The sequence below is a fragment of the Ptychodera flava genome, unplaced genomic scaffold, assembly GCF_041260155.1.
Source record: "Ptychodera flava strain L36383 unplaced genomic scaffold, AS_Pfla_20210202 Scaffold_35__1_contigs__length_1935909_pilon, whole genome shotgun sequence".
Classification (NCBI taxonomy): domain Eukaryota; kingdom Metazoa; phylum Hemichordata; class Enteropneusta; family Ptychoderidae; genus Ptychodera; species Ptychodera flava.
The window spans coordinates 1,142,597-1,159,934 of NW_027248357.1; the positions used below are offsets into that span (position 1 = coordinate 1,142,597).

General features: G+C 35.9%; 1 protein-coding gene across 2 annotated transcripts in view; it reads left to right on the forward strand.

The window, feature by feature from the left end:
- LOC139127724 (translocon-associated protein subunit delta-like) overlaps positions 1 to 17,338 on the forward strand; it is a 72,449-nt gene that overhangs the window by 41,643 nt on the left and 13,468 nt on the right. For both annotated transcript variants that reach the window (XM_070693618.1, XM_070693617.1), the window contains exons 4-5: positions 7,979 to 8,065; positions 8,750 to 8,815. In XM_070693618.1, the coding sequence (XP_070549719.1) occupies positions 7,979 to 8,065; positions 8,750 to 8,815 (153 nt within the window). The remainder of the gene's footprint in view (positions 1 to 7,978; positions 8,066 to 8,749; positions 8,816 to 17,338) is intronic.

Below are 17,338 nucleotides of genomic sequence, written 5' to 3' on the forward strand. Positions count from 1 at the left end.
GTGCGTGCGTCTGTGCCAGCGTGCGTGCGTGTGTGCGGCCGTTCGTCTGTTCACGCAGATATCTCAGAGATGCCTTGAGCGATTTCATTCAAACTTGGTACAAGGATTACTTCATATGTTCATTTGTTTGATTTTTTCATGTACAGAGCCATAACTCAGGCATATCTCAACCGATTTTATTCAAACTTGGTACAAGGACATTGACCTATGTCAAACATATGCACTTGAATTTGTTTTGTGATACGATCCAATATGGCCACCAGGCGGCCATTTTCTTACGATTTTTTCATGTACAGAGCCATAACTCAGGCATGTTTCAACCAATTTTATTCAAAGTTGGTACAAGGACATTGGTTAATGTCATAGATATGCACGTCAATTTATTTTGTGATACGATCCAATATAGCTGCCGTGCGGCCATTTTCTTATGATTTTTTCATGTACAGAGCCATAACTCAGGCATATTGCAACCGATTTTATTCCAACTTGGTAGAAGGACATTGACCTATGTCATACGTATGCATGTCAATTTCTTTTGTGATAAAATCCAATATGGCTGCCAGGCAGCCATTTTATTACGATTTTTTCATATACAGAGCCATTACTCAGGCATGTTTCAACCGATTTATTGAAAGTTGGTACAAGGACATTGACCAATGTCATAGATATGCACGTCAATTTGTTTTGTGATACGATCCAATATGGCCGCCATGCGGCCATTTTGTTACAATTTTTAGCTACTATAGACTATAGTCTATAGAAGCTATTGGGATGGGTATCCGTCCGGTGTCTGTCGTCAGTCTGTATGTATGTATGTATGTATGTATGTATGTATGTATGTATGTATGTATGTATGTCCGTTTGTGAGGCGTCCGTCCACTCAAATATCTTTAGAACCGCAGTACTTACTGATTTGATATTTGTTGTGTACAGTGTAGATGAAAAATATGATTTTGAGAAACGTTTTTTTTTATTTTTTTGATATTGTTGAAAATAGGCAAATTAATGCCAAAAAAAGCGTTTTTGGTAAAAAATCATCTTCTTCATAACCGCTGGTCAGACAGCTTTGTTATTAGTCCCCACGGACATCGTCCGGGGGGACTTATAGGTTTGGTCATGTCCGTGCGTGTGTGCGTCCGTGCGTGCGTCCGTCCGTGCGTCCGTCCGTCCGTTCACGCAGATATCTCAGAGATACCTGAAGCGATTTCATTCAAACTTGGTACAAGGATTACTTCATATGTCATACAGATGCACGTCAATTTGTTTTGTGATACGATCCAATATGGCTGCCAGGCGGCCATTTTATTACGATTTTTTCATGTACAGAGCCATAATTCAGGCATGTTTCAACCAATTTTATTCAAAGTTGGTACAAGGACATTGACCAATGTCATAGATATGCACGTCAATTCTTTTTGTGATACGATCCAATATGGCCGCCATGCGGCCATTTTGTTACGATTTTTTCATGTAAAGAGCCATAACTCAGGCATATCTCAACCGATTTTATTCAAAATTGGTACAAGGACATTGACTTATGTCATACACATGCACGTCAATTTGTTTTGTGATACAATCCAATATGGCTGCCAGGCGGCCATTTTATTACGATTTTTTCATGTACAGAGCCATTACTCAGGCATGTTTCTACAGATTTTATTCAAAGTTGATACAAGGACATTGACCAATGTCATAGCTATGCACATCAATTTGTTTTGTGATACGATCCAATATGGCCGCCGTGCGGCCATTTTGTTACGATTTTTTCATGTACAGAGCCATAACTCAGGCATATCTCAACCAATTTTATTCAAACTTCGTACAAGGACATCGACCTATGTCATACACATGCACATTGACTTGTTTTGTGATACAATCCAATATGGCCGCCGTGTGGCCATTTTATTACGATTTTTTAGCTACTATAGACTATAGTCTATAGAAGCTATTGGGATGGGTATCCGTCCGGCGTCCGTCGTCAGTCTGTATGTATGTATGTATGTATGTATGTATGTATGTATGTATGTATGTATGTATGTCCGTTTGTGAGGCGTCCGTCCACTCAAATATCTTGAGAAACGCAGTACTTACTGATTTGATATTTGTTGTGTAGATGAAAAATACGATTTTGAGAAACTATTTTTTTTAATTTTTTGATATTGTTGAAAATAGACAAATAATGCCAAAAAAGGTGTTTTTGGTAAAAAATCTTCTTCTTCATAACCGCTGGTCAGACAGCTTTGTTATTTGGTATACAGGTCCCTAGGGGTAACCCAACTTAGACTTGTTCAAATTGTGATGAAATATGCAAATCTGTATTTTTAAGGAATTTTTTTGTCATTTTTGGTCAAAATTTGACTTACATTGTATGTAATTCTTGTACTGTATAAACCCTATCAATTTACCCAGAAAAAAATAATTAATATGATTTTAAATAATTGAATTAATTAGGAAATCATCAAAGCCAAAATAATTTTAGTGTAGAATTATCAGAAAGTTCAACTTTTTTTGACAGTTCATAGTGAAATGCTTACCATCTTGGAGTATTAAAACATGTAAAGGCAACTTTCCTGAATCCCAACTTTGACATATTCTGAACCGTCATTTATTGTGCCCTGTATGTTATCTAAAAGAAATTGCTCAAAATAGTCAATAGAGATAGAGATAGAGATAGAGAAAGTTCTAATTTCCATTTATGGTTGACTTGGTAAGGATAAAATAAAATTACTTTTTGAGGAAAAAAATAGAGTGGTCAATTAAAAGAGTGGTCAAAGTGATAGGGTTTTTATGGTAAAGCTGGGCTGTATAAGATTCCTCATGTGCTATTTATAGCAATTATGCAATCTGTGTAAACAGTGCAATGAAAGTGTAACATGATTCCTTATAATGCTTTTGATGACCTTGAACTTCTTAAGTTTTAAACCTTTGTCTCTTCAGTGTGCTTTCTCTGAGTATGTACAGTCTCAACTTATTAAACAGAACTCACAATGTTAATCAAAGATATCCACCTTCTTCATCAATACATGTGTCACAAAAGGTTATTCTCTACATAACTCAACAGAGCTCTGTCAACTGTTGAGTTGCTTGTTCTTTCAAAACCGCTGGTCAGACAGCTTTAATATTTAGTTTACTTGTCCGTAGGATGACCTTAGTGAGATAATTTCATACAGTAAGGAAATACTTAATTTTGTATCCATGTCTATAGTAGCTTCAGGGACTTTGGCCCTATGTTTTCATGTCCTGAACTACAACTCAGACATGTATCAAGCGAATTTATTCAAAAGTATTTTTATCACAGACCTAATGAAGAGGACTCTATCCTCTCTGAGGACCTGTAATCAAAGCACCCATTAACAAGTGGGGACTGTGTCATCAACGATGACTTGTTTGGTATACAGGTCCCTAGAGGTAACCCAACGTAGATTTGTTCAAATTGTGATGAAATATGCAAATGTGTATTTTTAAGGAATTTTTTTGTCATTTTTGGTCAAAATTTGACTTACATTGTATGTAATTCTTGTACTGTATAAACCCTATCAATTCACCCCGAAAAAATAATTAATATGGTTTTAAATAATTGAATTAATTTGGAAATCATCAAAGCCAAATAATTTTAGTGTAGAATTATCAGAAAGTTCAACTTTTTTGACAGTTTGTAGTGAAATGCTTACCATCTTGGAGGATTAAAACATGTAAAGGCAACTTTCCTGAATCCCAACTTTGACATATTGTGAACCGGCATTTATTGTGCCCTGTATGTTATCTAAAAGAAATTGCTCAAAATAGTCAATAGAGATAGAGATAGAGAAAGTTCTAATTTCCATTTATGGTTGACTTGGTAAGGATAAAATAAAATTACTTTTGAGGAAAAAAATAGAGTGGTCAATTAAAAGAGTGATCAAGTGATAGGGTTTTTATGGTAAAGCTGGGCTATAAGATTCCTCATGTTCTATTTATAGCAATTATGCAATCTGTGTAAACAGTGCAATGAAAGTTACATGATTCCTTATAATGCTTTTGATGACCTTGAACTTCGTAAGTTGCAAACATTTGTCTCTTCAGTGTGCTTTCTCTGAGTACGTACAGTCTCAACTTATTCAACAGAACTTACTTACAATGTTAATTTGAAAGTTAAAATGTGCTGGTTAATAGGATGAAAATACTGATAAAGGTAACCAGCTTAAGATTCTTTATAACCTGACAGATACAGTGTTCGAAATAATCGGTGGCAATGGTGGCATTTGCCACCAGAAATTGTCAATCTGCCACCAAATTTATTTTCTTGTGGTATTTTTATGCCACTAAATTTTGGGTCATCATGTCATCGATCCTATGGCTTGAATGAAGGAACACTGAAAGAGCACGCGGTGTCTGACGGCGGAAAAACTCATTATCAAAAACACTCTAAACTAATTGCGACATTTTGGCATGAATGAAAACATAGCGTGAATCCAAACTTGTGATTGGCTAATCTGCATATCGATGACAGCAGCTTTTGTACACTTGACATGTTGTTGCCCTCTGCCTCTGTGATAGCCGCATATGCAGTCATACGACACAAGATAAAAGCATGTTGTGACATTTTGAAAGCAAAGCCAAACTGCAGCCTGCATGAATTAAATAATAATAAATACTTGCAATTCATTAGCCAGTACAGGGCTCAAAAATTCCTAACGCCCGACGCCCGTGGCTAGTGAATTTTGCGTTCGGGCAAGTATTAAAATCAGTATGCTTCCCGTCTGACGGGCAAGTGCACAGCGGTTGAATTAACTAAGCTCTGGACAATTCAAGCTTGAAAACATATTTCATTAAGTCTGTACACGCCTACAATCATTGTAAGTCCTTCAACTCTCAGAAGTGTTTTCTGAAAACCCTTGAAAATCCGCCCGACATCGTAAAATAATCGTTCTTGCTGTTGTAAAACACAAAAAGTCGTAAAAATAGAGTTTTGCGACATCTTCTCTCCGACGACACGACGTGAACTCACTGTTTTGTATGTGAGCCGTAAAGTGGTATGCTCTTGACACTGGTTGCCATTCTCTTTGTGCAAGTGTATGAGTCGTGTGACAGTCGATCAGCTTCACGCGATAGTGTAATTGCACCATGTGCTTTGTAAATGGATGTAAACTTATCCGAAGCCATGGATCTCGGCAATACTTACTGTTCAACGTAAATCAACACCCAGTTGAAAAGTACAAGTTTACATCGTAGTCGAAACGGGCTCAGTCGACCAAGGAGGCCACATATTGCAGCTACGTAGTGCATGAGATGCACAGTTTCAAATTACGTGACCTTGGTTGTTAGGGATCGGCTCTCACTTACAGAAAACAAATCTGCACTGAAGAGTAACGAAAAACGAAACTTGAATCTGCTCTGTTGACGAATACATTTCTCAAAATAACACTTTGAAAGACTGCTGTGCTCAGTGAGCAAACATGTAAACAGGTAAAAGAGTTGCAGATGTACATGTGCGTATGCATTGGCAGATAAACACTAGCAGAGCAGTTGTTTGTGATCTCAGCTTGATAATAAAGAGCAGCAGCCAGCTATGCACATTGTAAATCACACAATCTTATTACTCTTATGCAAAGATTTTAATTTGGATTAGGTTGTAGAAAAATTCCAAATTCAAAGATGTTTTCTAGATGGCCAAATCTACAGAAAAGACTAAAAGTATTCTCACATTTCTTCTGCGACATTTCAGATTTGGTAATAGTCCTTCATTTTAACAAGATGTAGTTCATGTTTGAATCTGTTTTTTCCCTCTTTGAATTTACTTCACATGGCCAAACTCTTGCTCTCTGTTACAAATTACTGGTACAGTTATTAGAAATCTAGGGCAAGTAATTTTTCCTCTCGGGCAAATAATAATGAAATTCACGTGTCCCACGGTTAGTAAGTTTGAAAATTTTTTTCGAGGCCTGCAGTATGGATTGACTTTTTGTGACGTGTACTCACCATATTTTCAAGAATTTATAAATTAGAATGAGTATGTGGCAATGACTAAATGTTGTATTATACCGATCACATGATGTGTTAAACTGCCACCAGATTTTTCATAATTGCCACCAGATTTCATATCCGGTGGCAAACTTTTGCCACAAGAAATAAAAAAGTAATTCTATCCCTGAGATATGCTGTTTTTTTATGACGTAAATCTTGATTTAAGCAAGTATTGTTTACTTTATTTAGAATTGTAATTAACTTTCGTTTATTAGCTACTATAGAGTATAGACTAATATAGTCTATAGAAGCTATTTGGATGGGTATCCGTCCGGCGTGCACTGTCAGTCTGTATGTATGTATTCAAATTAGCGCCAAAAAAGGCGTTTTTGGTAAAAAATCTTCTTCATAACCACTGGTCAGACAGCTTTGTTATTTGGTATACAGGTCCCTAGGGATAACCCAACTTAGATTTGTTCAAATGTGCAAATTTGAATTTTACGGATTTTTTTTCCCCATTTTTGGTCAGGCCATCCTGAAATGAGCTATCAAAGATATCCACCTTCTTCATCAATACATGTGTCACAAAAGGTTATTCTCTACATAACACAGCAGAGCTCTGTCAACTGTTGAGTTGCTTGTTTTTTCAAAACCGCTGGTCAGACAGCTTTAATATTTGGTTTACAAGTCCCTAGGATGACCTAAGTGAGATAATTTCATACAGTCAGGAAATACTTAATTTTGTATCCATGTCTATAGTAGCTTCAGGGACTTTGGCCCTATGTTTTAATGTACAGAGCCATAACTCAGGCATATCTCAAGCGATTTTATTCAAAGTGGTACAAGGACATTGACCTATGTCATACACATGCACATTGATTTGTTTTTGTGATACGAGTGGCCATTTTATTACGATTTTTTCATGTCCTAAACATAACTCAGACATGCAAGCAATTTATTTAAAAGTATTTTTATCACAGACCTTATGAAGATGACTCTATCCTCTCTGAGGACCTGTAATCAAAGTAACCATTAACAAGTGGGGACTATGTCATCAATGATGACTTGTTCAGTGTGGACCATGTTTTGCAACTTTTCTATGTAAGACACACTAGAACTGATGAGAAATTTGATCCAGGATAATTCCAGATGTCGTAATCACCCCTACAGTGGAAGGCATATCGCTATCTGTAACTTACGTGCTGTTTACATTAGAATGATAGCACTCATAGCATTGATAAAAAATTCCTCAAGGTTGTAAATACATTTCCTGCCATCTTGCCTTATGTAACACATGGTCAATACTAAGAGGTGGAATTTGATATTCAGGAGGGGGTAGGGTCTAGAAGATTGATGAGGTAGCATTACTTTTTTACCAGATCCCTTGTACATTTTTCCCCCACTCCCACCTTTTCTTTTTATCAAGCCTTCTCTGGATATTTTTTGTTGTTGACATTTGCTTATGTGTTTAGGATCTGCTTGTCCTATTGCTATAGAAGTTGATATGCATGTTCCTAAAGATGACCTCCAGTACCTAAGTTGGAGACCTTATTTGCTTTTGTCATTCTTGTTTTTCTGGTTTAAATATTTCTTGAATGGACCAATTCAAACCGAATGTGAGCCCATAGTGTCCTTGACGGTATTTTTTTCTGATAAGCATAAAATAAATTTTTGTAAACATTTTTTTCTCTGAATAAACAAAAAATCTTATCTTTAAGCCATGCATCATCAAGTTTTTAATTCCTATGGATTACCTCATTCAAGTTTGTACAAAGTAAATTATTGTGAATATTTGTTTACCTTGTATGTACTTTTTAGGCCAATGTTCCCACATTTGATTGGAGCCAAATTAGCAGCAACAATACATGTATTTCAGATTGCTTTTCTACTGTTTGTAATGTAAAATACTGTTTTTGAGTCAGGTGCTACCTTGTGGCTGCACAGACCATTGTTGAATGACTCAACATGTCATTGACACAATCTTGACCTGAAAGTGTGTATCACTAAACTTGTTGTTTTGATGGTTTATTTCCAGGTTAGCTGGACAGATGAACATCAAAAGTCATCTCGTACATATGTAATTAACTTTTATGATGAAGATGGGTTCAGTGCTCTGAGAAAGGTAATATAGTTATAAGTCATTGTTCATTAAAAGCAAATTGTAAGTACTGAAGGACTACATGTAACTGCACTGTAAGATCAACTGAGCTGTATTTAAGTGTAATTTTCAAAGTCTTGAAGTCTCCTTCATCAGATACTTAAGTTGAATGAAGCCAAAGGCCAGACAAGTTTACAAAGAAACACTGCAAAATGTATAACAATATTGAACAGGGTTTGTGAAAACAGAGGCATTACACCATGGCCTAACCTTTTACAGAGGGACTGTGAGTAAACCGCAGCCAAATCCTCCATGGAGGGACTGTGATTAAACCACAGCCCAACCCTCCATGGAGGGACTGTGATTAAACCAGGGCCCAACCCTCCATGGAGGGACTGTGATTAAACCAGGGCCCAACCCTCCATGGAGGGACTGTGATTAAACCAGGGCCCTACCCTCCATGGAGGGACTGTGATTAAACCACAGCCCAACCGTCCATGCAGGGACTGTGATTAAACCACAGCCCAACCCTTCATAGAAGGACTGTGATTAAACAGGTAATAACAGACTAAGAACCAAAGACTCTACTTCTATATCTAATGTGGAAGAATGTGAGAGTTTATTTGCTCCTGAGAATTATTTAGAAGTCAATCTAATCTCAGTGCTTGCATAATAGTACTGATGCTACTCTTCAATTGTCTTGCCTAGGCTCAGAGAAGTGGAGAAGATGCAAGTGCAGTGAAACCACTCTTTGTGATTTCTTTTGATCACAAGGTAAACTCTTAGATTTTACTTACTATTTGTTCCATGTAGGATATTTGTCACGTGATCTGTTGTTTTTGTTTAGTGTATAGTGTCTAGTTTAGTGTCTCTACATAGCTACTTTCCATACATATTTCACTCTCACCATCTGGACTACTACACTTATTAGTCCCCATTTTCTTACTATTTTGTCATGCCCAGAGCCATAACTCAGGCATGTCTCAAATGATTTTTTAGCTCCCATTTGCCATACATATATGGCAATTTGGAGGTTATATGGTTGAAAAAAGTCTGTATGTGAGATGTCTGTCTGTCTGTCTGTATGTATGTATGTATGTATGTATGTATGTATGTATGTATGGATGTCTGTCCGTCCAATGCAAAAACTCCGAAACTGCTGCACATGTCAAGCTGATTTTTGGTGTAGTGATGCCATGTATGGTCTAGATGTGCCATTGTTAAAATGAACTGTTAGTCTCATGGATATGCAAATGAGGTAGAAAAAAAGGCGAAAATGGTCAAAATCAATAACTCAGGAACTACTCATCTGATCATTGTCATATTTGGTTTTTAGGTACCTTGGGCCCCACTCATTCAAACATATAGATTTGGTGTCAATATTGGCTGCTTTCTATTTTAATGAATTTTTTTTCTCTATTTGTTTTGCCATTTCAGTAAAAAATTGTTTCCTCTGAAACCAATGGTCTGTTTGCTTTAAAATTTGGTATGCAGGTTTCTTGTGATGACCCAAATAAGATTCATTGAAATTATGGCAAAATTTGCATATTTGTATTTTTGGGCAATTTTTGCCATTTTTGGTCAAAAAAATCTTCTTTTAAACTGTGTGTTCCATTACTTTCTAATTGGGTGTGCAGGTTCCTAGGAGTGACCTGAAGATGACTCGGTGAACTAAAGGCAAAATTTGCAAATTTGTGGTCGTTTTTTAGCTCCGCTGTCAGCGACGCGGAGCTTATCAAATAGGTTGATTTTCCGTCGTCGTCGTCCGTCGTTGTCCGTCAACAATTGCCTTCTCCTCTGAAACTGCGAGTCCAATTGCTTTGAAATTTTATATGCACTTCACTTGGGGTGACCTCACTTCAGTTTGTTCAAATCGTGGTGAAATTTGCATATTTGTATTTTTGGGGCATTTTTTGGTGTTTTGGTAAAAAAATCTTCTTCTCTGAAAGCGCTTGTCCGATTGCTTTGAAATTTGATATGCAGTTTACATAGGGTGACTTCAGTCAGATTTGTTCAAATCGTGGTGAAATTTGCATATTTGTATTTTTAAGGCAATTTTTGTCATTGTTGGTAAAAAGATCTTTAAAATCTTCTTCAAAACTACCAGTCAGATAGCTTTGATATTTGGTACATATGTCCCTAGGGATGATCTATTTCAGATTTGTTCAAATTGTGCAGAAATATGCAAATTTGCATTTTTAAGCAATTTTTGCCATTTTGGTCAAAAAATGTATTTTTCAAAAAGTACAGGTCTGATAGTTTGAAATTCGGTATACAGGTTCCTACTGATGAACTAAATGATATTTATTGAAATTATGATGAAATCTGCAATGTTGAATTTTTTGGGCAATTTTAGCCATTTTTGGTCAAAAAATGTGTTTCTCAAAAAGTACTCAGCTGATAGCTTTAAAATTTGGTATACAGGTTTCTATAGATGAACTAAATGATATTTATTGAAATTATGATGAAATCTGCAATGTTGAATTTTTTGGGCAATTTTTTCCATTTTTGGTCAAAATTGTTTCTCAAAAAGTACTGGTCTAACAGCTTTGAAATTTGGTATACAGGTTTCTATAGATGAACTATTAAAATTTGATCTTTTGAAATTATGATGAAATCTGCAATTTTTTATTTTTTTTGGGGGGGGGGGCAATTGTTGCCATTTTTGTCAGAAAATATATTCTCAAAAAACTACTCATCAGATAGCTTTGGTTGACATGTTCTTAGGGATGATCCGATGTGATATATTCAAAGTATGATGAAATCTTCAATTGTGTATTTTTGCAGCTATTTTAGCCACTTTTTTCTGGCCACTGCATTGAGCTATCAAAGATTTCCACCTTCTTCATCAACATGTGTCAAAAATAGTTATTCTCTACATAAACACAGCGGAGCTATATCGGCCGCTAGGTCGCTGTTTGCCATGCTTTCAAATTTGGTACACAGGTGAAATGTAGTAGGTCATTCATTTAAAGTCAAGTACTGCCAGTATGAATGAGCAGATTATGATTGTGCTGTTCCAGGCTGAGGTGTTATTTATAGGAATGATGCAATGTTAGATGGTAATTGATATTTAACTGAATTTGACTTTAGTTACATTTCTTCAAATCGTTGTGAAATGTTGAAAGTTGTATTTTGGGGGCGATTTTCACATTTTTGGTCAAAAAATCATATTTTCTGAAAGCGCTCATCCCATTGCCTTGAAAACTTGTATGTATTATCCCAGGGTTTGCCTTTGTCAGATTCGTTCAAATTGTGGTGAAATTTTCATATTTGTATTTTTGGGCAATTTTTCCCATTTTTTGTCAAAAAAATCATTTTCTCCCAAAGTTTTTGTTGGATTGCTTCAAAACATGGTAGTTTTGATCCTAGGGTTGTTTTCTGTCAGATATGTAAAAGTCATTATGAGATGGAGCATTTCATATTGCTGGGGTATAAGATTAATTTGGACTTACAATGGAATTTTCTTAGTAATCAACCTGTAATGTCATGTGTGTACTAGTACTTAGTATTTCTGTAAAATGGTAGCACAGTGTCATTGACACTATTTTTTCAAAGTTAGTACAAGGACATTGACCTATGTCATAAGTGCATGTCTATTGGTTCACAATCCAATGCAAAATGGCTGCCTGGTGGCCATTTTGTTATGTTTTTTTCATGTAAGAAGCCGTAACTCAGACACATTTCCAGCAATATCATTCAAAGTTGGTACAAGGACATTGACCTATGTCATACATATGGTCATCAATTTGTTTCACTATATGTAGCAGTATCATGCAGTGTTCTCCCTGAATAAGGTAACAGGGGCGTGGTGCCCTCTTGTAAATTCCGAGCGCCCCTTGCCAGAAATGAAAAAGATTTAATTTTTAGCTCCGCTGTCAGCGACGCGGAGCTTATCAAATAGGTTGATTATCCGTCGTCGTCCGTCGTCCGGCGTCCGTCGTCCGGCGTCCGGCGTCCGTCGTCCGTCGTCCGTCAACAATTGCCTTCTCCTCTGAAACCACAAGTCCAATTGCTTTGAAATTTTATATGCAGTTCACTTGGGGTGACCTTACTTCAGTTTGTTCAAATCATGGTGATATTTGCATATTTGTATTTTTGGGGCATTTTTTTGTGTTTTTGGTAAAAAAATCTTCTTCTCTGAAACCGCTCGTTCGATTGCTTTGAAATTTGATATGCAGTTTGCTTAGGGTGACTTAAATCAGATTTGTTCAAATGGTGGTGAAATTTGCATATTTGTATTTTTAAGGCAATTTTTGTCATTTTTGGTAAAAAAATCTTTAAAAATCTTCTTCTTCAAAACTACTGGTCAGATAGCTTTTATATTTGGTACATATGTCCCTAGGGATGATCTATTTCAGATTTGTTCAAATTGTGCAGAAATATGCAAATTTACATTTTTAAGGCAATTTTTGCCATTTTTGGTCAAAAAATGTATTTCTCAAAAGTACTGGTCTGATAGTTTTGAAATTTGGTATACAGGTTTCTATAGATGAACTAAGTAATATATTGAATTTCTGATGAAATCTGTAATTTTGTATTTTTGGGGCAATTTTTGCCATTTTTGGTCAAAAAATGTGTATTTCCAAAACTACTCATCTGATAGCTTTGAAATTTGGTATAGAGGTTTCTACAGATGAACTAAATGATATTTATCGAAATAATGATGAAATCTGCAATTTTGTAATTTTGGGGCAATTTTTGCCATTTTTGGTCAAAAAATGTGTTTCTCAAAAAGTACTGGTCTGATAGCTTTGAAATTTGGTATACAGGTTTCTACAGATAAGCTTAGTAATATATATTGAATTTCTGATGAAATCTGTAATTTTGTATTTTTGGGGCAATTTTTGCCATTTTTGGTCAAAAAATGTGTATTTCCAAAACTACTTATCTGATAGCTTTGAAATTTGGTATACAGGTTTCCATAGATGAACTAAATGATATTTATTGAAATAATGATGACATCTGCAATTTTGAATTTTTGGGGCAATTTTTCCCATTTTTGGTCAAAAAATGCGTTTCTCAAAAAGTACTGGTCTAACAGCTTTGAAATTTGGTATAACTAAGTGTGATATTTTGAAATTATGATGAAATCTGCAATTTTTATTTTTGGGGGGCAATTGTTGCCATTTTTGGTCAGAATATTTTATTCTCAAAAAACTACTCATCAGATAGCTTTGGTTGACATGTTCTTAGGGATGATCGGATGTGATATATTCAAAGTATGATGAAATCTTCAATTGTTGTATTTTTGCAGCTTATTTTAGCCACATTTTTCTGGCCACTGCATTGAGTTATCAAAGATTTCCACCTTCTTCATCAACATGTGTCAAAAATAGTTATTCTGTACATAAACACAGCGGAGCTATATCGGCCGCTAGGTCGCTTGTTTGAAAAATAAAACAATAAAATGTTCGGGGAAAACAAAATGACAGTGATTTACAAGCAAAATGCAAGCATGAGCATCGATCCTGCCAGGCTGCAAACGTAATTCTCATCGATCTTGCAAATCTCGCGAGTTTGTCTTGTCATCAGAGATCGTAAGCCCAAGTGCAACTCATCGATGGCAGCCATATTTGCATGGCACAGGCAGTAACGTTAGCCACGGTCCCTCCATAGGGACCGTGCGTTAGGTAACCAACTTAGCTGAGTAAACATGCCAAGGAGCTTGAGGGTAACCAAGAACAGCAGAGTACACTGAAGTTTTTATAGGAGGTTGGAATTAGGCTTATGTATTCCTTCCCAAAGTAAAACGACCTATTTTTAGGCTCGGCGGGACATGTACGTGTGTCAGGCTGACAACATGTAAGGTTAAATGTTATGGTGCTAATTTTTGCATTGATGAATAAATGTATGTCTGTCACTATGTTTTCGTTTACAAAAAATGTAATGTTCATTGAAATCAGTGAACTTAGAATAAAAGTTATGGAACACTGTCTCAGATTCTTTTCCTTTGAGTTTTTATACGAAAAAAATCTGAAAAAATACTCCCCAAGTGCCACCAAATAACACCATTTTAATCTCCAACGGCAGGAGGGCGGACACCCCCTTCATCACCTCACCTACTTCTCATAGTGTAATATAGTTAAATTTGATGAAATCTTCAATTTTTGTATTTTTTGGTCAATTTTTGCCGTTTTTGGTCAAAATATTTGTTTCTCAAAAGTTACTCATCTGATAGCTTTGATATTTGGTATACAGGTTCCTAGGCTTTATCAGAATGTAATGTATTGAAATTATGATGAAATCATCAATTTTGTATTTTGCAGCTAATTTTGCCATTTTGGTCAGGCCATCCTGAAATGAGCTATCAAAGATATCCACCTTCTTCATCAATACATGTGACACAAAAGTTATTTTGTACATAACACAGCGGAGCTCTGTCTACTGTTGGGTCGTTTGTTTTTTCAAAACCGCTGGTCAGACAGCTTTAATATTTGGTTAACAGGTCCCTAGGATGACCTTAGTGAGATAATTTCATACAGACAGGAAATACTTAATTTTGTATACCTGTCTATAGTAGCTTTAGGGACATTGGCCCTATGTTTGTTACTTAGGGTGAATGTTCACAAGCACTGCATCTAACTTTATGAAATATGGTACCGGTGATAATCTGTCAGTATTAGGATAAGATGCAATAATGTTTGGCAACATCCTGTCAGTTAGTTACTACCGGGGGTACAGTCAAACCTGTATATAGTGGCCAGTCAAGGGACTTTGCTAAAGTGACCTTTACAGACAGGTTAGATAATTTATTCATAATCAGTAAATGTATAAATGTATTTGCTTGTGGACTTGTTATCAAGATGTTTAGCAGGGGACAGATTTACAAAATGAAATGCTCTAACAGGCATTTCAGACAAACATTTTATGTTATATATACAGTAAAAAAAAGGAAATGTATGTTGTGTAACATTTTGTTAATATCATACGCAAAAAAAGTAATTTTACAGTTATGCAAATAAGAAAATGACCACCAAAAATATTGATGCAGTGTTAAAAAAATCACAATGTACTGTAGATTGACAAATGTCCTCATAGTGTGCTTAAAAGGAAAAATTGAAAAATTAATGCTGTTAACCACAATGCTACAAAATTTCATTTGTCAGTTTTTCCTCACAAAGTCACTGAGAATGAGATTAGTCTGCCTTACTCTGCTTTACGTTGTTTTCGTAGCGATGGTAGCTCGACGGTAGCTAGAATCGATCCTTTGGTATGTAAATATTCGACCGATCATACATAAATATTGCATTGGAAATTATCACAAATGTCAATCACCTCCAAAAAACTTTTGAGAGTAACCGACCGACTCGCGTCTGCTCAAGTCTCAGGCCGACAAAGCTTACCATCAATCGCGTCACTGCAATGTGTGAAACATGGCATGATTGAACACACAGTTGCAGCTGTTCGCACCGGGTTTCTGCGTTCACTGTTTCGCTAAGAAAGAAACAATGCGTTAGTTGCTTCTCACTTTCGAAAAGCAAGTTTGATCTTTCCAAAACATGTCTGAAAATACTCTTACTTCTGTAATATCCTCCGCACTGCGCTTCTGGAGTGCACAGTACTCCAGGGCACTTGTGTCCGGAAGCCATATTCATTGTTTAGGGTTTGAATAGAAATGTTGTTGAAGAAGGCTCTGTATCACCTTTTCAGCCAATGATGAGCGTGATCATCGATAGTATTACGATAAACAACAATGGCTGCCGTGGGTGGGCTGCAGTCAAGATATTTCTGGCCGACCTGTAGAAAGTTAGATCGCGCAGAGTGCCTTACAAAAACATAGTTTAGATTTTGCTTCGTAAGGTTCTAGAAATATGCTAAGTACATGTCTTTTGTAGAAGGTGGTGGTTGTCTGTTTCGATCACAGGTATCAATCAGAGTTCCGGCGTTGTTGATCAAAACATGGTGGTGGTACTCTGCGATCGAAGAATGATTAAATTTGAATGATTTATTTCGGCATTTCTTTTACCTAGACTGGTGAAAACTATTGTGTCGGTATACTTTTTAGCTACTATAGACTATAGTCTATAGAAGCTATTGGGATGGGTATCCGTCCGGCGTCCGTCGTCAGTCTGTATGTATGTATGTATGTATGTATGTATGTATGTATGTATGTATGTATGTATGTATGTATGTCCGTTTGTGAGGCGTCCGTCCACTCAAATATCTTGAGAACCGCAGTACTTCCTGATTTGATATTTGTTGTGTAGATGAAAAATATGATTTTGAGAAACTATTTTTTTAATTTTTAGCTACTATAGACTATAGTCTATAGAAGCTATTGGGATGGGTATCCGTCCGGCGTCCGTCGTCAGTCTGTATGTATGTATGTATGTATGTATGTCCGTTTGTGAGGCGTCCGTCCACTCAAATATCTTGAGAACCGCAGTACTTACTGATTTGATATTTGTTGTGTCGATGAAAAATATGATTTTGAGAAACTATTTTTTTTAATTTTTTGATATTGTTGAAAATAGGCAAATTAATGCCAAAAAAGTGTTTTTGGTAAAAAATCTTCTTCTTCATAACCGCTGGTCAGACAGCTTTGTTATTTGGTATACAGGTCCCTAGGGGTAACCCATCTTAGATTTGTTCAAATTGTGATGAAATATGCAAATGTGTATTTTTAAGGAATTTTTTTGTCATTTTTGGTCAAAATTTGACTTACATTGTATGTAATTCTTGTACTGTATAAACCCTATCAATTCACCCAGAAAAAAATAATTAATATGATTTTAAATAATTGAATTAATTAGGAAATCATCAAAGCCAAAATAATTTTAGTGTAGAATTATCAGAAAGTTCAACATTTTTTGACAGTTCATAGTGAAATGCTTACCAGCTTGGAGGATTAAAACATGTAAAGGCAACTTTCCTGAACCCCAACTTTGACAGTTCTGAACCGTCATTTATTGTGCCCTGTATGGTATCGTAAAGAAATTGCTCAAAATAGTCAATAGAGATAGAGAAAGTTCTAATTTCCATTTATGGTTGACTTGTAAGGATAAAATAAAATTACTTTTTGAGGAAAAAAATAGAGTGGTCAAGTAAAAGAGTGGTCAAAGTGATAGGGTTTTTATGGTAAAGCTGGGCTGTAAGATTCCTCATGTGCTATTTATAGCAATTATGCAATCTGTGTAAACAGTGCAATGAAAGTTACATGATCCTTATAATGCTTTTCATGACCTTGAACTTCTTAGGTTTCAAACATTTGTCTCTTCAGTGTGCTTTCTCTGAGTATGTACAGTCTCAACTTATTCAACAGAACTCACTTACAATTTTAATCAAAGATATCCA